Source organism: Pseudophryne corroboree, chromosome 6 (genome assembly GCF_028390025.1).
Source record: "Pseudophryne corroboree isolate aPseCor3 chromosome 6, aPseCor3.hap2, whole genome shotgun sequence".
NCBI classification, from domain to species: Eukaryota; Metazoa; Chordata; class Amphibia; order Anura; family Myobatrachidae; genus Pseudophryne; species Pseudophryne corroboree.
Genome location: NC_086449.1, coordinates 193386505 through 193410011, shown reverse-complemented (window position 1 = coordinate 193410011; position 23507 = coordinate 193386505). Strand labels below are relative to the sequence as shown.

The 23507-nt window shown below is 42.5% G+C and overlaps 1 protein-coding gene across 2 annotated transcripts in view; it reads left to right on the top strand.

The window, feature by feature from the left end:
• Nucleotides 1–23507, top strand: part of MAP2K5 (mitogen-activated protein kinase kinase 5) — a 270085-nt gene that overhangs the window by 234393 nt on the left and 12185 nt on the right. Inside the window, exons 17-21 of one of the 2 annotated variants that reach the window (XM_063925546.1) lie at nt 7164–7193; nt 15594–15620; nt 15986–16018; nt 20475–20536; nt 23440–23485. In XM_063925546.1, coding sequence (XP_063781616.1) covers nt 7164–7193; nt 15594–15620; nt 15986–16018; nt 20475–20536; nt 23440–23485 — 198 coding nt within the window. Of the gene's footprint in view, nt 1–7163; nt 7194–15593; nt 15621–15985; nt 16019–17088; nt 17384–20474; nt 20537–23439; nt 23486–23507 lie in introns of those variants that run through there. The other variant, XM_063925547.1, reaches the window with a different exon arrangement.

The window sequence follows — 23507 nt, the reverse complement described above, 5'->3', positions numbered from 1 at the left end:
TGCGAGCAGAGGGGGGAACCAGCAACTATCTTGCCTCCATGCTCCTGATATGACCTTATGTATCTGGGGTGAGGTAACATAATAACCAATCCGGTGTTTAGCTTCTTTGTCCATCTTGCACTACATGGATGAGAGCTCATGTCTGATTGTGCCTATCTGGATCTCTTCACAGTCATCCGTTGGGTCCCGTGTATGCATCCGTACACAGAAGCAGTCACAAAGATGCTGAGTGTTTGACACTGTAACACTGGTGCTTGCACGAACTGAAGAAAATGTTACTGACAGGTGGAAAATACAACTTGCTCTATTAAAAAATAGCATATTAGTATAGTGTGTATTTTCCCTTCACGTACTGCATCACCTTGTAAAACATCCCAAATATGGAAAGGATCTGTCTGCCCAGTTTCTAAGGAGAGGATGCAGTATATACAGAGAGGATCTGCCTTCATGGTATATACAGAGAGGATCTGCCTGTGCGGTAAATGCAGAGAGGATCTACCTGCGTGGTATATAAGGAGAGGATCTGCCTGCGTGGTATATAAGGAGAGGAACTACCTGCCATGGTGTATAAGGAGATGATCTGCCTGTGCTGTATATATGGAGAGGATCTGCCTGTGCGGTAAATGCAGAGAGGATCTGCATGTTTGGCATATAAGGAGAGGATCTGCCTGCGTGGTATATAAGGAGAAGATCTGCCTGCGTGGTATATAAGGAGAGGCACTACCTGCCATGGTGTATAAGGAGATGATCTGCCTGTGCTGTATATATGGAGAGGATCTGCCTGCACGGTATATACGGCGAGGATCTGCCTGCGCGGTATATACGGAGAGGATCTGCCTGCGCGGTATATACGGAGAGGATCTGTGTGCGCGGTATATACAGTCAGGATCTGCCTGCGCGGTATATACGGAGAGGATCTGCCTGCGCGGTATATATGGAGAGGATCTGCCTGCGCGGTATATATGGAGAGGATCTGCCTGCGCGGTATATATGGAGAGGATCTGCCTGCGCGGTATATACGGAGACGATCTGCCTGCACAGTATATAGACACACAAATCCTGGTTTCTCCAAGGTCACCCGCTGAAAAAAGTGCAGTACTTCTTTGTATCTTGTGCTTCTGCACATTTTCTACCCAAATACTAGTTGGCCAGTAATTGGTCACTATTTCCAGTTAGTGTGTATTTAATTTGCATAGCGTTAACTAAAATGAGAGGTTCTCATCTTAATTAAACAAAATGTCAGTGACCATGCTGAACTGCACACTGCAATATTTTCATGATGGACTAAGCAGAGTGCAGTCAGCCACTTAGGGGCAGGGCAGCTGAATGACACTGGCTGAGCCTGCTAGGTGTTACTTTTGGGGCAGTTTAGGTGCACAATTACCTAGCAGCACCTCTGGCTGTGAATTAATAGTTGCTTGCAGAATATCTCCCTCCTCCTCTGTCACTAGTGCTGAGAATGTTGCGGCTGCCTTGAGGAGGGCTATCCATCACTCACTGACCAGAACTTCCGTAATTAGTGCATGTTCTGGCCCTGTGCTCCAGCGATTCAGAAGCCGCTGCTCAAGCCGCAGCCAAACTTTACTGGAGTAAAACTCGGCGATGATTTATCCAGCGGCTGCACAGGGACGTGGAGTTGGGGGGCTGCAGGACGGCTGTGAAGTGTAAGCGAAGGTCCACTCAGGCCCGACTGGGACCTTCATGCATCAAACTCAGGCAGCCAATGCACACACAGCTTGTGTGAGAGCTACAAGATAAATAAGGCAATTACAGCAACAACATTAGGTTACAGTACGAGTGGGAGCTAGGCTTATTCCAGCAGGGTGGGCTGAGGGGAGCAAGGCTTTTAAACAAGAATTCATACAGTTTGGATACACTGAGTTCTCACATTTATTAACAGTTTCTTGTATAGCGCAGCATATTCCGTTGCGCTTTACAATTGGAACAACAGTAATAGAACAAAACTGGGTAAAAACATACAGGCATAGAGGTAGGAAGGCCCTGCTCGCAAGTGTACATTGTAGAGCATGTTTTGCAATGACATTGGATTTACTATGAGATGTTTAGATTTTATGTACGATTTATTTCATTTATTTTTGCCCACTCGTCTCTTTGGGTGCTGCCACTAAATGAATATTGGGCCTGTTTGTATACTTACAAATCCAATGATGGGGGAATTGTGCATGCACACTACCCATTCTGCATGATCGCTCTCAGTCCCCCACTTAGCCGCAGCATGATTGAGCCATTGTAGCGGCGACCGGGATCGTTTTACAAAATAGGGACATGTTGCCAACGCTTTGTAGGTGTGCTGAGCCCGGGGTCTGTGACTTCCTGGGCCCGGATGCAGCTTTTTCTTTGTGTTTCGCATGGATCCAACTTTTTCTGAGTATCTATCCTGGATCTGTCTTTTTCTGTGTATATGGCGGGGGGGAATTGCCATTTTAGTTTTACTTTAACGCACCTTGCATTTAATGTTTGTAGCCCTTTCATGCCAGTCAACTTTATAGTACCAAAGACTTTTAAATTACGAATTTTCTCCTGTAATGTACTACCATATGAATTCCTGCTTCCGCTATACCCCTTGACTCTCCACCACAGATACCATGTTGTACTTTTCTAGTGTTCACCCGCGATATTTTCCATACATGATGTGTACTTTTCTAGCTGTAACCTATGATGTGCCAGTCTCCTTGCTGTGTGCCCTACACCCTGTCCTGACCTGTAGTAATTCTGTTTTCTGTCATTTGTCTCTGGCTGTGTCCTGCCACAGGTCAGGGCGCTGTTTCCTCCATCAGTCTGTGTTCCTGGCTCTGGTGCCCCTCCACAGTGGTCACAGCCTCTGCTCGCTGCCAGCTAATAGTGTTATACATTAAACATGCAGCTTCCTTGCCCCCCTCTCTGTTCTTGCTTTGTTCTAAACCCCCAGACACCCTCTGCAGTTGCAGCCTGTACACATCAGATTACATTCATTTGTAATTCCTTCACTTGCTCTCTCGGCCCCATTCACAGTTACTGTGCCACTGCCCCATGCAATCGCTCACTCAGTGAACTGTTGCAGCTTCATGAGAGAAGCGCAGCTGAGTTTCCTGCCCTGCGCGTGCTGTGATTAACCCCTTGCTTCCCAGGGGTGGGGGCTATGTTCTGTGTGTCTATATTATACACGGAGCATGGCTCCCTGACGTCACCGACCCTCAGAAATGGACTTGCAATTAGAGCCTTTCAATACGACGTCCGTTTATAGCAAACAAACACTATGAACCACTAACCTCTTGAGAAATTCCATTCTACCATCCTTGTCTGTGACTGATCAGCTTTAAGCATTTACACCGGTAGAGTTAATTAAGAAAATTCAGTGCAGTTCATAAGCAAATTGCTCCACCCTCCCCACCTCTATCTTTGCCCAGTTATAAACCAACCCTTATCTCTGATTGCTGGGTGACCCTCCCTGAAAAACACAGGGAAAATTAAGAAGGCCATAAAGGCTTCATTAAATCTGAAGCACATTTCACACACTGCGATGTCTGCAGGCTGTGTCTGGAGAATGTTATACTGTGCTCTCTGCAAACTCTCATTTCCAACACTTTGCCACTTATGGCTCTGAAAATTAATAATTAAGGAGAAGAAACAAAATGGGTAAAAAGGGCAAGGTTGGAGTTACCAGAAAGCTTGACTGAAATACCCACACTGCATTGGGGCACTGGTGACTTTTGTTCTGTATCGCACTACAAAATGTACTATTCATAGTAGACCAGTTTAAACTTCCAAAGTGCAAAGTACAATCCCCTTTGGTCCTAAACTTTGCAGGTGTTCAAGAAGATTACAAATTTACATAGAAGTACCTCCATTGCTTCCTGCTGCTTTATTATGAAACCAACTTGTGGAATTCAGCTATTTTGCAAAGTCTTATTAATGCGAAGCAATAAAAAAAACTGCACACTTTTTTTAGTCATTTTGGGGAGGTTTTCTTTGCCTTGTGGGAAGATATAACAAACTATTGTTTTTTTTTCAGAAAGTCAAAGTTTTCTGAACAAAAAACGAGGCATAATTTGTGTGGGCACTGATACTTATGTTGGAACATGACAAATGTAAAAAGTACCAAAATAGGCATAGCACAAGGGTGAGAAAAGCCTCAGCAGCGAAGGGGTTAATATTAGCAGGGGGTTATGACTTACTGGGGCTCACTTATTTATTTCTTGGGTGAAATTCATGATCACTAAGACACAATAGTTAATTGTTGCAAAATCTAGTTCTGAAAAACTGAGACCAGCATGCTTGGTTATGTTACAAATTCCGACAATTTTTTTTTTTTTTTTTTTTTTTATATATCTTTATTGAGTTTTCTTTCAGAGTAACAACAACCATTAAATAGATTGAAAGATAGGGAATAACCACATCTGGAATTGTATACAAGTTCAACATAAAGTCTTCATGATAATCAGAATGTGCCTGACTGCAGTCATCAAGCAATTAGATAGTACAGTACCATACAATATATCCCTCTATCCATAATCATGAAGATAACACATCAGAGATAATAGAAAACATTGTATACAATACAATTATTGAGCAATATAGATATTATTAATTAGGGTTTGTGGTCATCATTTCAAGCAATCATCATTGCTCTGTGAATATATATATATATATATATATATATATATATAATTTTTTCCTCTCATTAAGAATATAGCATAATATTCTAGGGGGTAAATAGAAAGAATTAGCAATGAGGAGGTGAGGAGGGCCTATTTATAGATAAGTAAACCAGACGGTTACGAAATATCAGTAAGGGGGTGCGTGTTTAAGTCACAATTACACTCCATCAGAGGTGACAGTCATCTTAGTCAATCATATTAGACAAGGTCTGTTAGTCTTTTACAGTGCCACCAATCAGTATTTTCAAATAATTTGAAAAATGTGGAACGTGTCAACTCATCTAGTTTTTCAATGTAAAGTCCCCATTTACGATAGAAAAGTATAACCCCTTTCTCAATATCAGGGAGAGTAGATTCTCTATCGTAGTAGAGAATCTTGAGAAGTAACAATTTCACTTCCGTTAAAGAAGGTGAAGTAGATGAGATCCAATGCCGTATTATTATCTTTTTCGCCACTGACATTGTGAGGAATGGGAACAAAGTAGAGTCTAAGCCTTGGAGTAGCCAAGGTTGAAAACTGGCGAAGAGACAAGGAAGTGGATCTAGACTCAATTGCAATGTAAAAGTATCGTTGATGAAATATAACACCTTGTTCCAAAATATTCTAATTTTATGGCAGTGCCACACATAATGAATAAATGTAGTAGAGGCAATAGAGCATTTCAGACAGCTCCTGACTTCGTTGGGTACAAAATGCTTAGGTTGCATTTGTGTAATATAGGCTCTGTGTACCGTCTTTGCGTGTGTCTCTTGCAATAAGGAGTAGCATAAGATCCGCATAGTTTTATCATAGTGTTGAAAAATAATTGTTTCATTAGTCACTGAAGAGATATCATTGGACCATAGACTCGTTATTGAAGAACAGATCTTGTCTTTATGAAGGGATAATAATGGAAGGTATAGGTATTTCAATCTATATGTGTTGTGACATAAGAACTTCAGGAGTTTGTCTATCTCGTCAGGAGGTTTTTTAGGTGGTGTGAATTCAGGAAATGAAGATATATAATGCTGAATTTGCATATAGGGGTAAGTAAATTGAGGCGTGAGGCTATACTTCTCCTGAAGAGAAGAGAAGGAGTATAGTTTTCCACCTGGATCAAGTACATCCGATGTTGCTTGAATACATTTGGAAAAAAGTCTTTGAAAGATAGAAGAATTCCTACCCGGCTCAAAAAGGGGGTTATTCCAAAGGGAAATGTGATTAGTGTAGCCATTGTTACATTTCAGTTTTTTATTAATAGCTATCCATGAGTTGTAGATATCTTTAAAAAGGGGATTCAGGAAAAATTTGGGGGGAATCTTGGCTTTTGGGGTATGAAGGAGGGCGTTGGGTGAAAATGGTTTTAGCAACGCAGAGTCTAGTTCATAATCAGTATAGACACTCTTTTCTAGCAGCCAGTCAGAGGCACATCTAAATAAAATTGCATGTGAATAGAGCAAAAGATCAGGGAGGCCAAAGCCACCGTGCTGTCTAGACATTGGCATTTTGTTGCGTGCTATACGAGGTTTGCCTCGTATAGCAGCAACAAAGTTTCGAAAAACAGTATGGAGAAACTTAAAATCTGAGTTAGCTAGTAATTTAGAAAAGATAATGTATTTCACTACCACCACTCTACCTAACAATGAAAGGGGGAGAGATATCCAGCCTTCTAGAGTCTTTGAAATTTGTGAAATTAGAGGGGTAAAATTTAGAGTATACAGGTCAGAAATATTAGCTGGAATTTGAATTCCTAGATATTGAAAATGAGATTGAAAAATGTTCATGTTAATTAAGGATGGGTCAGTCTGCATAAAATCTAGAGAACCCGATAGGGTAAGGATTTCTGATGTATCAATATTTATCCTATATCCTGAGAGAGTGCTAAATTGGGCAATAATGTTTAGAACTACCGGTAAGGAGTGTTCGGGATAGGACAAAAAATAAAAGCATATCGTCTGCAAATAAGGAGACACTTAAATCAACTGAATCAATTTTAATACCTTGGTAGAGGGGGGAATTTCTGAGTGTTATTGCCAAAGGTTCTAATGCGATGGCAAAGAGGAGAGTTGATAAGGGGCAGCGTTCCCTTGTTCCCCGCAGTATATTAATAGGGTCTGAAAGGTAACCATTGCATGACAGTTGAGATATGGGGGATGAGTAAAGTGTTTTGACTGTGAGTATGAATTCATCTGGAAAGCCAAATTTGGACATAGTGTTAAAGAGGTAATTCCACAGCACCATGTCGAAGGCCTTCTCGGCATCTAGGGATAGTATGGCACTAGGAGAAGGTGAATCCTCCTGAGTCTTAGCATAGATAGCCAAGAAGACTCTTCGGACATTGGTGACTGAATGACGTCCAGCTATGAATCCCGATTAATTACCACAATTTAACAAGTTTTCTTTAAAAAAAAAAAAAAAACATTTGTACTAGTCTTATGACTCTAGAGCCAGTGATGAGCATTGTCTGTCTAAAATGTTGATCTCACGTGTTGTTCTTTCTTTTTCTTTTTTTCCATTTTTTGCAGCTAGCACTTGGAAGTTTTCCCTACCCACAGGTAAGATGTGCTCGTAATGCTTACATTGTTTGGTGAGGCCTTCATGATCTAGAGGCGAAGAGTATCTGTAGGTGTACTTAACTCCAAGCATCAAGTTAGGCTCCTTATTTGCCAGCAAAGTAGATCTAATATAATAAGTCCTACCAATGGTGGGCCTGTGCTCGAAGTGCATGGATTATAGGAGTGTGTGCTACTTGTTACCTGCAAGATTGACTGTTAGGTACATTTTCACCATTAGAAATATATTGTTGACCGGCACATATTTTTTTGCCAGTGCACGTTTGTGTATAAAAGTCATTCTCAAAGCTCACATTGAACGCGTCTACCAGCAGAGGAAAGGCAGACCGTATTATGTACATTTCCCTGCTGCTTACCACAGGAAGGTAACACAGGGGCAGGCTACTCAGCAATAGCTATTATTCTCTACATAGGTCCCTATAGATGTTAAATATAATAATCCAAGTAAACAGGACCTTAATAAAAATGTATATCTTCAAGGGGTCTAGCAATTTATTAGAGCATTCACAAAGCTTTATAAAAAACCTTGATACTAATAAATACAGAGCTTGTTACGTATCTCTTGTATCTGGTAAAGAATGTGTTAACAGTTTTGGCATTGGCCTCTGTGAACTTGCACCTGGCAGTCTTCTGACTCTGGTCCTCATGCAGTACCAGATGAGTCTGGACACTGTGTACCTATCCGGGGATACCGCAACCTGGGAAAATCACATGCTGTTGGTGAGTGAGCACACTGGCATCTGCTCCACGCCCCAGGCTCAGCTTGGTAATTTATAGGAAGGGACTGCAGATCTCCTCGGGCAGTTATTAACAGGCTATTATAATGCTAATAGAGGGATCTCACCCTGTAACACTGTTAGAATACCATTGTAGTGTCTAATGGCCTGCAAACATCATGATGGGGTGTACTGTGTTTAAAAGTGTAGATTCCCATTATCTTTCAGTCAGTGTCTGACCAGGACGTGTTCACTCTTCTGGTTAGGGGAACAATAAGAATAGTCACATATTAGTGATATAACCCCACATGCAGCATATACTAAAACACGGCAGCTATGCAATCTAAGCAAAAACTTTGTTGCCTCTGGTTAAAAGAATAAGTCTGTCATTACCTACTCCCCCATATCTGCTATATAAGAGTTATTGGCACTGGGGCCTCAACCATCCGACACCTGAATCTGCGCAGTGACTAAATCAAATCAAGATCTCCATTATGCTCATCCAATGCAATCATAGACCCCAGCAATGCAGAGGATCGGGCCCTGCCATAATCTGGATAGTGTCTAGCAAGAGGCCCAGGAGATGGAGCACTTTTCCCAATTCCAATATGAATCTGGAGTTCTCTCTTTATTGAATAAGCAAGTGATAACTAGATATTTTGAAACATTTTGGTAAAGCTCATTACAATCGCGAATGTATATATGCAATTCCCATAATTCAGATAACTGAGATACTGGGCTACATTGTCTTTTAGTGTTGAATACAGTGGCGCAGATGTATTAACCTGGAGACGGCATAAGGAAGTGATAAAGCAGTGATATGTGCAAGGTGATACATGCACCAGCCAATCACCTCCTAACTGTTAATTTACATATTGGAGCTGATTGGCTGGTGCGTTTATCACCTTGCACATATCACTGCTTTATCACTTCCTTATGCCGTCTCCAGGTTAATACATCTGCCCCATGTGCCTTATTTCATTCCACTTTCACCCACTGTGACCTCTGTTAAATATAGACTTCTAGGGTTTTATTTATGAAGAGTCTGTTTGTAAAACCCATTGCTTCTGATCGTGTTTGTGCCCGATATTTAAAAGGGCAATGCTTTTACTAGCAAGACACTTCTAGTAAAGCATTGCCCTTTCAAATATCGGGCATACAAAAAAATGTGGCACTAATTATGGCATGTAACTTCACTGATATGGCTTCACCTGGTCGTACCTGGGAAAGAACACCCAGGAATCCTGCCAGCTAAACATACTTTGGGGCAGATGTATTAACCTGGAGAAAGCATAAGGAAGTGATAAACCAGTGATATGTGCAAGGTGATAAAGGCACCAGCCAATCAGATCCTAACTGTTAATTTACATATTGGAGCTGATTGGCTGGTGCCTTTATCACCTTGCACATATCACTGGTTTATCACTTCCTTATGCCTTTTCCAGGTTAATACATCTGCCCCCATGTGTTTATTTTCCTGTGTTTCCTTGTATTTTAGCTTCCTTGGATAAAAAGCCAGTCTACCGCATGTTTATCGCATCTTTTTTTGTTTCTCTCCCCTGCCGCTATTTTGTGACGACTTATTAAATAGGAAAGGTACAGCAAAGCGATAATCGTCAGCATCACAGTCTGTCATAAATAGACCCTAATGAGTCATATTATTCACCGGTTCCAGAGCAGGGATATATTGTTATGTTTTAAGCCCAGGCATATTGCACAGCACAAGCAGGTCACATACAGAGACTATTGTTATTTAAAGGACATGAAGGAAGTGTATTTTTAAGAATAAGAAACGCGTTTGGCTCCATTCCTGAAATCAGCAAGTAAATGAAATGAATACACCCCAGAGAGGCTCTGATCAGATATGTGAGTGGATATTGCCTGTTACAGCCGAGCTGCCTGTGTTTTCACACCCCATTAATTCATTACTTCTATCCTTTCATCTCCAAATTTCATTTTTCTTTTACATTTTTTTCCTATCCCCTTTTCAAAAAAGGATGGTAGCCCCCTCCTCATTCCACCTGCCCCCTGCTGCTGCCTCAGTCTTCTCTGCACTGTTAATTTTCCTGACTCCATATGGAGGAACAGAGGTTTCACCTGCAGGCTGTATGAGACTTTGCTGCACGTCCCCAGGCCAGAGCTGTGAGATTTCCCAGTGCCCGAGTCTGCCAGGCGCCCTCCGTGGCACAGTACAAATAACAAATTGGATGCATCTACAAGACTCTCGTAAAGTGTATTTATTGAGCTCCTCTTGGTTTCCAAACACCAATTGTAGGTTTATTCAGGCATTGGCAATAACCATGCTGATGCTGGTGGCAGCAGTAGATAGGTTGCTTTATTAATAATATCTGCTCAGTGTAAAACATTATTATATACCCCCAGGATGGGTATGTGTGACCGGCGTAGGTATAAGTTGGGAGAAGTCTGACACAGCTGGTTTATTACACCTCTTTCCTACTGTCACCACCTTATAGCCACCTTTATGTATCTTGCAACTTAAGTGCCTTCCACTCTCCACAGATGGCTTTTTCTGCTTTACCATCTTTACATGGATGGCGATATAATAACGTGTAGCCAATTGGATATTTTTGTATATTCGCAGCAGTACAGATTAGTTCAATAGATTAGTATATTTGTTTTATGAGAGGCAGGGGCCTGTCCATTTGTGTGATTGTGTTAAATTATTGCTAAGCTGCATGTAACAGGGGCAGTGTCATGATGTGGAGTCGGGAATCAAGGTAAGCAGGAAGCCTCAGACTGAGAGTTTAATTATGGAAGAAGCAGGCTCTTTGTTATTATGACACATAATCTGTGGTCCTTTCGCTCTGTCTCAGGATGAAGTTCTTTCTGGAAAACATGGCTGGTCTTTCATTGCAGGATTGTGAATTGGTCTCGGGGGGCCTAGCATGGGTTTACATCTGATGGTGGGTTCCCGGAGGGTATGCTCTCACCCTGGCGGGGGCTTTAGGGAGGTCTCTCCAGGCATAGCCTCTGATCAGAACACACACTAATTTCAACCCAGCCCCATGTTGTGATTAATTTGCATTCTTTGTCAGAAGTTAATGGAGTTTTTTATGACTGCTTCTGAAGAGCTGATCTGCTGTTTATACACTTACCAGCGGAAATCCTCGCCCTCCCCCGCACTGATTGATGGAGACGCTCTCTGTTATTCCAAACGGCTTTTTAAGCTGTTTTTAAGAATTATTTGAATAAAATGCTGGCGTGCATTGTGTCAGGGGGGGAGAATGGAAGATTATCTGATGAACAAGATAGAAGAGACAGATAAAAGAACTCAGTGGGAAGAGGAATGATCAAAAGACGAAAAGATATGTGACATAGAAATGGGAGTAGAGATATTTGTACATCTGGTAGAACATTCATTAAGAGGACGGCCATGAATAATACAAAATGGACACACGTAAATATATATATATATATATATATATATATATATATATATATATGTGTGTGTGTGTGTGTGTTCTACAGAATGTTTATATACCTCTAGTAGAAAGGGATGGAGTTCCTTTTCATGTGGTATTAAAGGTGAACTCTACAGTAGCTGAGATCTCTTCGGCAGTAAGGATATCACCAGATAACCATGTGTATGCAGCTCTTGTGGAAACACCTAAAGCTGGTTACACATAGGGCAATTACTATGATATTGCGCTCTCATTGGGATGCGGTTAGCATCCCGTCAGTCGGGATGTCGGTGGTCATGTGACCAAGGGCGGAATCCCGACACAACTTGGAATCCCAGCGCTGGAACACCGACCGCCTTTGGTCTTTAAGCTAGCACCGATAGCCAGAATGAGTTGGCAGAGCAGTCAGAACCTGATGAAGGCGGCATCATTGGCTGACTGGACATACCTTCCTGTATCTTTTACTAAATACATTATCTTTTTGGCTTCTTCTGTGCTTCTTAGCCCTGTTTTTATAGCATCTGGTAAATTGTTAATTTCCATTGCCCTGGGGAATAACACAGCTATTTTGATCTCACTGCATTGGATATAATTGCATACATATACTGTAGCAGCTTGGTATTGTTTTGTACTGGCAGCCAAAATGAACAACTCTGATGATGTAAAGATCTGGTTGAATAGCATGTGATGTAAAATCTATAGGTACTCATAATTGGCCAGGGTGATAAATGATTATAAATACTGTGGTAATGGTCCTTTAGTACAGTGTTCAATCTGTATTCTCCAGACACATATTCCGCAGTACTTTACAGAGAATATTTGGCCAATCACATCCGTCCTAGGGGGTCAATCCGACCCGATCGCACGCTGCACTTCTTCGCAGTGGTGCGATCGGGTCGGAACTTGTCGCCGGGCAACGACGCCGGGAACGAGAAAAGCGGTCGCAGCAACGACCACAAGAAGATTGACAGGAGGAAGGGGTGTCAGGGCGTCAACTGACTGTTTTCCGGGAGTGGTCCAGCGAACGCAGGCGTTTTGAGGGCGGATGTCTGACGTCAAATCCGGGACCTGCATCGCTGGATCCGTCGCAAATGGTAAGTAGGTCTAGGGCTAGTCTTGTTTTACGTGAAACTTTTTTAGCATAGCAGTTCTGCACAAGCGATCGCTGCCCTGCTATGCTAAAATACACTCCCCCCATAGGCGGCGTCAGGTTGATCGCACAAGCAGCAAAAAGTTGCTACGTGCGAGCAACTTGGAATGACCCCCCTAACCCTAGTGTTGCTTACAATCTTTTTTTGTTGGGAGCCAATAAACCTAGCAGTACATTTTTGGATTGCGGGAGGAAGCCCACACAGCCACGGGGTGTCCTCCCACAGTAACAAACTCGACACAGTATAGGGCCGTGCTGGAATCGAACTCACAACCTCAGTGCTGTGAGGCAGTAATGCTAACCATTACACCATCCGTGATGCCCCAGATGTACAGCTTCTGTGGGCGGGGTCCTTATTTCTGTCTTACTTTTACACTGTATTGGCATCTAGCAACACAACCACACAAAGAAAGCGCTGGGAATAGACTCCATTTTACTGCCATGTACTTTGCACCCCTGTGCACCTCTGTGTAACATATATGTCTTATATCACTACCAGATGTTGTGTTGTATTGAAGGCGAAGGTGCGGTGTATGAATTTGGCTGACAAGCCCTTTAGTGAGAAAGTCTACTTCATACTGTAAATTAAATCTATACCATACCATCGTCCTGCAAAGGTCTATGGGACAGCTGTCAGGAGTAATGTGTATAGGAAATTAAATCTAACTTATATTTTCATTTATTTAAATCTAAGTTATTTTTAATAAAACACACATATGCATATAGTACAATGTATTTCTTAGGTTAAAAAAAACAGAGAGTGATAATGTCCCTTTAAGTTTGTATGGTACATAGTAAAATGTCTACTAATCAGTGGCATATTCCCCCAATTAAATCTGATTATTTTACTAGAAAATGCATACTTTTCAATCTAAGTGATATGACAGTTCTGTAGCTAAAAGTTCCTGTAAATTAAAAATAATATAAATAGAGGAGCTGTTCCTGTGTAGGCATTTACTAAACCACAAATAACCAACAAAACCAGAACTGAATTTTTCCCTCCCATGCCAAGCTACTGGTTGTGTTATTTTTTTGCTAAGTCAATTCTGTGACCAGAATGTAGTAAAATAAACATCTAAGTTCCTAGCTGTGTGGAGTTTGTATGTCCTCCCCGTGCATGCATGGATTTCCTTAGGTTACTCAGGTTTCCTCTGACACACACACCCACACACACACACACAGATATATATGTGTGTGTGTGTGTATGTATATACATATACACACACACAAACACACTAGGGCAGAACCTTGTGTGAATGACTAAAGCGTTACAGAACCTTATGTGAATGACTAAAGTGATACAGATGCAGTCGTAAAGCGGCTATTGTATGCACATCAGTTGTATTCTTACTGCGCATGCGTCTGAGCCACAGTGCGCATGCACAGCGAGTGAATTGTGATTGCGATCGCACCGAAGAATTAATTTCAAAGTGAGTGACAGGAAGTCAGCTTTGGGGGTGGGAACAGGGAGTGGTCAGGTAAATGCAGGCGTGTCATGGCCTTTTTGACGCCATTTTCTATGCGTGCATAAATTAGTGGTTGTGATCTTACTTGCTACTGGAGAGCCCTCTGTATCCCGTGAGAGCAGCTCAGCCTGCGCGTCTTCAGAGGCGCTCAGACTCTCCGACATGACCCAATTTGCCACGATGGTACTGATGTGTCAGCAATTATACGCAGTCTGACAGAATGATGTGACTGCAGTGGGCGTCCCTATGCTCAGGTTAGCTTCTGCCCATATTGACATATAATTGCAGTTGCATATGGCAAAAGATAGCGACGGCAGTATCAAGAACAACCGCACCTAAATGAGCCTCAATACGTGTGTGCTATATAAATAACTCTTATAATCCTGTCATTTATACAAGTGACATACACGAGCCAATCCTGTTGTTTGAGCAACAAGATGAGTGTCTGGTTTAACCACATATGGAGTCATATTAGACAAGATGTGGCCAGTTGCTCAGAAAATGGAACTGACCAGTCTAATAGCAACTCATAACGTCTTTGTGATGTTGCTACGGTGAATATTTATTCAACCCACAAAAAATGGCTTCTCCAGTCTGGCAAAGGGTAGTTTTATCTGAACCAACTTCTATGAATTAGCGTAGTGTATTTATGTAACCTTTTATATATTTACTCCATAATATGTTCACATATATCTGTCAGCTGCCTCATTTCCTTGAATTCTTCTACTTAGAGATGTTTGATGATTTTTCATTATTATCGTCATCCTTTATTTTTAATTTGATGCATTGTCAGCAACGCTTATGTCAGCCGTTATCTCACAATTTGGTTGCTATTTTATTTTCAGTTTAAAAAGCTTTGAAAATGCCATTGTAGCCTAATGAGGACTGATCACTCTCTTCAGTGACTGGCCACCTCGTTCCCCTATTTCAGATCTGTCCTCTGCAAAAGCCATCTCCTCTGGCAGCCTCGGCCCTTCACTCCACACACCAGATCCCTGTCCCATTACAGAGATATAATTAAAGTTTGTGTCTCCCAGCCAGAAATTAGGCAGGGGTGACACGCCAGGCCAGCCCTGGCAGGCGGCCAGAAATTCTAATTTCTGACGATGATTTAATTTCAATTTTAAATAAATTGTTTTTTAATTTAAAAAGAGCGAGTTTCCTCACATTAGCGATGATTGCCACATTAAGCTCTGCGCTCACGATGGAGCCGCATAAAACATTATTTATACACCGAGCGGAAACGGCTTTGCCTCTGAAATGGATTATGTTTTTTTTTCCCTCCCTCTTCTAATATAACCTGGAGGATACTAAAAAGTGTTTGTGGTAAATTAGCATTCTGCCGACTTTCACCCATAAATGAGAGAAGAGCTATTAACACTTGTGTATTTTCATTATGTAAATTGTGTTAACACATGCCCACAAATTGCCACCAGCAAGACAATCATCTTCTCCCAGTGATCATAATGTGTCCTAGTGAGTTGTTTTGATTATGACATGCTAATTACATATTGCCTTTTTCCCCTCTGTTCTCAGCTTTATGTATTTTCCTCTCCTCTTTCTATTCTTTTCGTATGGGTTTATTTATTGTATTTTTATGTAATATTTGTATCCCCTTTACTCCCCAGATTCAGAAAAACCATGGGTCTTTAATGGTGAGTGTTATGAGTCCAAGCAGGAGGGGTGGGGGGGTTGAGCGGAGAAAACCGAGGGGGGGTGGTGGAAAAATTCACTTTTCTCTTTTCCTGATGGCTGATTCTTCCTGCATGCTCCACTGCCTTGTTTTAAACTTTGCAAATTGCATTTTGAAGAAAAAGCAAACATTTAACTGCCTGTATTAGATTAGGTACCATTAGAAATAATAGCAATGCTACAACATCAATGTTTTTATAAGAGCTCTCTGCTGTTGATTAATCTTGCTATTTTTATTGCATTAATGGTGTGGGGGGTTTTGTGTCTCTTATGACTCTACAGTACAGATATTGCATATAGGTTAATACTTGTCTCTCTCTCTCTGCAGCCGTTCCAGATATTGCAATGCATCGTTGATGAGGTGAGTCTCAGACTTATGTGCTTTCGCTCCTAAAGTCATTCCTAATGGAGTGGAAAGCTTATATTTTGTTTCCTAATGAAGCACAATGGACGACACCCTCTGAGAGAGTTCATTGTCAAGGCTTGGAGCTGTTTAACATGGTTTGGCCTATGTTCACCCCCCTTCCCCCAATACCCATCTCTTCCAGAGCCCTACGCAGACTGATCTTAGCTTTGGTAACAGGCCCCATGGACTGGGCCGGAGAATATTAATCAGGGCTCAGCCCTGCCTGCTGGGGCTCTGCAGAGTCAGTTCTCCATATGGAGGTGGTGTAATTGAATGGTGTCATAATGGTAGAAGGGATGGGGCTGTCAATAGTATGTGTCGGAGAGGGCGCTGAGTGCATGTGGCACAGTTATCAACAGATTTGATTTATATTTTTAGATATGTAAAACATTATGCAACCTTCATATATTCTTACATTCTATGTGCCCCATATTCCAATTTGCAGTATGTTTCTGCATGGCATAGCTGAGCATCCCAGCTCACTGCTCTAGGACCCATTGGTTACACAAGTGCTCATTGCTGTGTCGGCTGTGCAGGCTCAGTGATTATACCACATATCCCATACAGTGTTCTGGGCTCATTGGAACTAAGCAATGCTCTGATTTCCCAGCTCACATGTGAGGTATGTTGTGGGCTGGAATTCTCCCGCTAATGTGACCAATCCTGTGTTTCATCTCTGCAGAGGAAATTTGTGGGCTTGTGTTGTTCCCTGCCTGTGCTGGATGAACCATGTTCTGTTAATGTGGGAAACAAAACTGTTAATAAGGGTTCCCACTAATTGTCCCTCTTGTAATTACAGCACTTGTTTCACTGATAATTGAGCCACAACAATTATCTGTATGTTTAGTAATCAGATGGCAGGGAGATGTTACCCCAGTGATTGGCATATGCTTGAAATTGTGGTGTTTTACAAAAACAGCAACAGTCCGTATATATGTGTGCACACGGGGCTGGGAGTGATGGGTCATCCGTGTGTGTGGGGTGGTCTGCACACAACAGCTGTACAATTTCTAATATCTTTTCAGTGGCTGACAATCGCAACTGGCGTACTTTCATGTTTTGTGTCATGTGTCGCAATGAATGTTGCAGCTCAGAGTGATGTATCCTTTACCCACAGTTTACATACATTTCCTTATCTTCATGTCATTGTGATAGCAACGTCACACAATATGTATGTGCGCACACTGTTTGAAAGTTCCCAATAGATTGTAAGCTTGCGAGCAGGGCCTTCCTACCTCTATGACTGTCTGTTATTACCCAGTTTTGTGTTATCACTGTAAGCGCAATGGAATATGCTGTGTTATTTAAGAAACTGCTAATAAATAAACATTTCAATGCCCTTCTCCAGTCCCCAAATTGTTTTTTATTTTATGTTGTAATCAGCTCCTTGTTCTGTGCTGATATTCCCGCTGAGTCTCCCCCATCAGGTCCAACACAACTACTGGATGAGCCTAGGTGTTTCCCTTGGGTGCCAGAGTCTGGGGGTTGCTAAAAAGACTGTTGGACAGATGTGTTAAGGGTCGTTATGGGGGAGAAGTGGTATCAGCACAGTATGTGCACTGATACTGCTTCTCGCCCTTGTATTCCCACGGTGGTGTGCTGTACATGACAGGAGCGCCCCTGTCCATATCTGCGCTACTATCTAAATGATAACAGGCCAATATACGTGGGCAATGTATAAATGGTCAGCATTGCTGACACTCTGACACCTGCAGCTATCGATTTCGACAGCGCTGTCCCTGGCGGTGTTGGTATTTAGACTCCGGGCTGCATGAGTACCAAGATCTCACGCAAGCAAAGTAATCCGGCCAGGCAGTGAGATACAGTGAGATACTGCGTGCTCTGCAGGGATCGCCGAAGCGGGGAGTTTACACTCCCTCGCCCTGGCGGACAGGGTGATCATACATCTTGCGAAGCAGGAAGTGCTATAGTGGCACGATATGTGCTGCAATAATACATCTCCCTTGTATGTGTGACATAATGCTGTGCCGCTATAGCACTTCCCACTTCGCCTCATTACCGAGGTTAAGCAGGAAGAAACACCAACAAGATGAATTAACATCTTGTCCACCGGAGTGAGGGAGTGAAAACTCTCCCCTCCGGCGATCCCCGCAGAGTTTAGTGCTGATGCGCTGTGTCTCACTGCCTGACAGGCTCACTGGGAATTCGCGAGATCTCACTACTCACACGAGATCTCCTGTGCAGGTCAGAGTCCGAATGCCTCCACAGCCAGGGACAGCGCGGTCCCTGAAGTGGAGATAGGGCAATGCTACTGACTGTTCTTACATTGCCCCCGTATATCGGCCTACTAGCTTATAGATAGCTGCGCTGATATGGACAAGGGCGCCCCTTTTATGTACAGCACACCACCGCTGTAAAACATGGGGCAGAAGCGGTATGAGTGCACATTACGTGTGCTGATACCACTTCTCCCGCATAACGACCCTTAATACATCTGCCCTCCAGTACTTTGAATGTCAGCACATTGCCTCCACCCTGAATGCCGGACACTGACTTGGACAGCACCAACTGTCAGCTCCTTACCTGTGACACTACTTATCCGTGTGTAATAAACTGGGGCACAGGCATTAGGAGCTGTGACCTATAACAGCAAAACAGCTGTTTGCTGTCATTTTCTAAACTCTGCTTGGAAAAAAACCTGGACAATGAGTGGTTGCTATGGGTTGCAGCTCATTTCCACGTGCACTGTTTTTTTTTTTTAGCCCTAAATCCTGCCCTGGGCATGTTTAGCTCTCTGCCAGTATAGCTTAAGTCAGTGGTTCTCAAACCTGGTCCTCAAGAAGCACAAACAGTCCAGGTTTTAAGTATATCCATGGTTCAGCACAGAAACTTAAATCATATTAGCTGCGGTACTAATTAAGGTGGTCATTCCGAGTTGTTCGCTCGCTGCTGATTTTCGCACTGCAGCGGTCAAGTGAAAAAACGGGAAAAATGTGCATAGTACGCAGCGCGCATGCGCTAAGTACTTTCACACAAAACTTTGTAGATTTACACAAGCTCGAGCTACGTTTTTTCATCGCTCGAGTGATCGTAGTGTGATTGACAGGAAGTGGGTATTTCTGGGTGGAAACTGGCCGTTTTCAGGGAGTGTGCTAAAAAACGCAGGCGTGCCAGGTAAAACACAGGAGTGGCTGGAGAAATGGGGGAGTGGCTGGCCGAACGCAGGGCGTGTTTGTGACGTCAAACCCGGAACTAAACGGACTGAAGTGATCACAGTCTAGGAGTAGGTCTGGAGCTACTCAGAAATTGCAAAGAATTATTTAGTAGCAGTTCTGCTAATCTTTCGTTCGCTATTCTGCTAAGGTAAGATACACTCCCAGAGGGCGGCGGCCTAGCATTTGCAATGCTGCTAAAAGCTGCTAGCGAGCGAACAAATCGGGATGAGGGCCTAAGTCACCTGTGGCCAAGCATGGATTTGCTTAAAACCTGGACCATTAGTGCTCCTTGAGGACCAAGTTTGGGAACCTCTGGCTTAAACCCCAAGCATCTGATGTTTTCACTAATACCGCTTTTATACTAAAATGCTGGGTGCGGCCCAACTCTGCAATATGCCGCGTTTGAGACATCACTGCCAGTGCGTGCAGAGGCGGTACTTGGAGATCAGATGATCTCCAAGCACCGCCTCCTCTCTATGCAGTGAACGGCCCCCAGGTCGCACCGTCCCGGCTTACGTTTACACTGTACCGCGAGATGGGTTGAACCTGTGTTCAACCCTGCATGCTACCCAGGATATTAATTCCGGTGTAAAAAGGGTATAAATAAGTCTTTTTTTCAGGATATCTAACGTTAGCTAGACACCTTTACAGGTCGCAGCGATTGCTGACCTTTGTCCACCATTTTTCCTCACATTCTACTATGCACCGGCTGTTACACACTGGCAAACCTAATCTTGCAAGAAACCTGAAACTGCATATTTAATGTTAGATTAATTACAGTATTGGTTATGCTGTTCTAAGGTGAAAGTCGACCATAGCTGTAAAGCAAACTAATAATTCTCACATATTGGGTCAAGTTCCTGAGTCAATGTAGACACCTTGGTGCAATAAAAATACGCACACAGGAAATGATTGTAATACTTAAGATTAAACATGATACCAAGATATCGCCCCTATGGCACTTTACTTTACTCTGTTGTTACATGATAAACTGAGGGTCAAAGGAAGTGGTTAAACATCTGTACAGCCTCTTTAATGGGGAGGAACCCGGACACTGCGTAGATCACATGAGTTGCACATAAGTATGTATCACAATATATTCTCAGACACTGGAAAGCTTGGGCCACATTTATAAACATTGTATATGTACACAGAGCAGTAGGAACAGAGGAAAGACAGTTTCTGCATAGTGATTGTACACCTTAAATGACTCCATTGTACTTTTTATGTTTTAGGACTCTCCAGTTCTTCCTGTGGGTGAATTCTCAGAGTCTTTTGTACATTTCATTACTCAATGGTAAGCTTGTTGCAGAGGGACAGTCTTAACTCCAGTGTATTACAGCATTATTTTCCTCTCTGTGTCTTTTATTCTCTCGTAACTCGTCTGCGTCTGCTATGTGGTCAGCTTATATCATTGTGTGGTGTGGATATTTCATGTGATAGTAATAGCTGCTACTGACAGGCCAAGACAAGCAGTCTCTGTGAAGCCTCAATCTGACATTTCCCAATAGCTTCTCCCTGGGGAATACTGCCCTATTAAACAGCACTAGACCACAAGATACTGTATTACGGGTTTCTTTGCACTTCCCAGAGGATGGAAAGTAGTAGTTCCCAATTTTTTCTTTGTTATCCTTGATATCTCTGGTCTTGCCACGTCCTTTATTTTTCCCATACTGTTATAACTTCCTCTGGTGTAATAAATAACTCCTGGCATCCCCCCGTGTGCAGTACAGATGTGTCCACATACACCTATCCTTAAATCGCGCCACATAGTCGAATTTAGCACACCATGGACTTTGCAATTTAGCTGCGCAAAAACTCTAATCGTTAGTACATTACAAGTGAAATTTGAGGCTAAATCTAGGGAAAAGCAAAGGACAGTTCCGATACGACTGACTAGCACCATGAATCATTATGCTTAAACTGTACCAAAATGTGCATAGTGTGGGAATCACGTCAGGTTTCCTGCTCCATGTGGCACAAACAGGATAGGTATGAGGACATGTCTGTTTGTAGACTAGCTTCTAGCAGAGTACCATCTACCCCTACAACCAAATACATTTGGACAGGGAGACCACATTGCCACAGGTCAGAGGCAATACTCACCTTTTGACTACCTGGGCAAGGCTGGTTGTCAGGTTCAGTCCAGGTTTTGCAGTGTGCTGAGATTCACAACCAAGCAATTAGCCCACCTGTGAGCTGGAATAATGCTATGCTGCAAACAGAGCACATGGCTCCTGACGCCGGACAAGCTGGCCAGGCAATAGGCCAGGGTGGTGGTTAACATTAGGATGCCAGGGACTGGATGGTCCACATATATTGTGCTTGCTGTCTGTGAGCTGGTACTGTGTCTGCTTCATCTTGTGTGGTGTTTATTACCTGCGGTAATACCAGACTTGATACCTGTTGTGCAGTGGCTGCTAAGCTGATGCAAATAAACACTCCACTGTTTTACCGTACTGCTAGACATGAATCTTCCTGCCTTGCGACAACATACTTTGTAATTAGCCAGATACTTACCTAGTCCCGTCTGCTCATAAAGCTACTGGTTACTCAGTGCTGCATGCTATAACTTCTGCCCAACATAACCTTTCCCTACAGCTGCTTCTATTCAACAGCAAACCTGTATTTCTAACAAGTGTGACACCCTGCTAAACAATATAACCTCATCAAGTTTTTTCATTTCACTGTGGCCCTCATTCCGAGTTGTTCGCTCGCAAGCTGCTTTTAGCAGCATTGCACACGCTAAGCCGCCGCCTACTGGGAGTGAATCTTAGCTTAGCAAAATTGCGAACGAAAGGTTCTCAAAATTGCGAATAGAAATTTCTTTGCAGTTTCTGAGTAGCTCGGGACTTACTCTGCCACTGCGATCAGTTCAGTCAGTTTTGTTCCTGGTTTGACGTCACAAACACACCCAGTGTTCGCCCAGACACTCCTCCGTTTCTCCAGCCACTCCCGCGTTTTTCCAAGAAACGGTAGCGTTTTTTCGCACACTCCCATAAAACGGCCAGTTTCCGCCCAGAAACACCCACTTCCTGTCAATCACATTACGATCACCAGAACGAAGAAAAAACCTCGTAATGCCGTGAGTAAAATACCAAACTTCTTAGCAAATTTGCTTGGCGCAGTCGCAGTGCGAACATTGCGCATGCGCAATTAGCGGAAAATCGCTGCGATGCGAAGAAAATTACAGAGCGAACAACTCGGAATGACCACCTATGTTACCTTGCATAAAATGTGTTTTATGTTAACGAGAAACATTGCATACATTGGGCAGAATTCTGAGTTAGGAACAAATACAAAACCCATGCTGCCCTGCATGTGGGGCAGATGTAAAATATGTACAGAGAGTTACCATTGGGAAGTGTTTTGTCCTGGCTTAATCCTAAATTTGAAACAAAGCTGCCTAATATTTGTGGGCTACATGCAAAAGAAGGCTGTATTTTCAATGCATGCAATAAATACATGTATTTGCACCCCTTGCACTGCAACAAGGTTTGTTTCAAATTGCTCCTTATTTGTTTGTTATTTTATTTGCTCCTAATTCCAAATCAAGACCATTATTTGCCCCACTTTTATCTCCATTTCCTTTTTAAGGGGAAAAGGTATTGTCATATAATTAATATTTTCTTTTATGGAATGTCTTAGTCTACATCCATAAAAGCTGCATAGAACGTCAAATTAAGTTGACAAGTCCGCAAAGCAATAGCCAAGGTTGTTTGTTCTGCTTTACAGTCATAGGTAAGTGCTTAGATTAAAGCTCAGGTAGGTTAGCAATAACATTGCAGAAGCAATAGTGGATTTTAGTGGACCAAACATCTAGTTACACTGATCAAATATTGGAAACCACATTATAATTTTTATTGCAAGGTCTAAGGCAACAAGCAAACCAAGTGGTTTAAGTTGCTTTCAAGAAGTCTAACTCTGAACCTCCTGACCCAGAGTAATTGTTCCCGCATGTTTAGCAGCTTCTCTAGTGGTGTCCACTCCCTTTGTTCACTTAAATCGTTATTAGGACAATAGTGTGAATGTAGGAAGGGTTTGGCAACATCACTCAACTCCGTACATGATCCTTGTACACTGATGAAGATATAACACGATATACCTGGTGAACTGAAGTATTGAGTGTAATCTGTGATTCATCCTGTTTATCTAAATATATCACTATATCTATTCATAAACTTGTTTTCTGTTTCACAGTATGAGAAAACTACCAAAGGAGAGACCTGCACCAGAAGAGTTAATGGTAAGGCTGGGGTGGCACAATC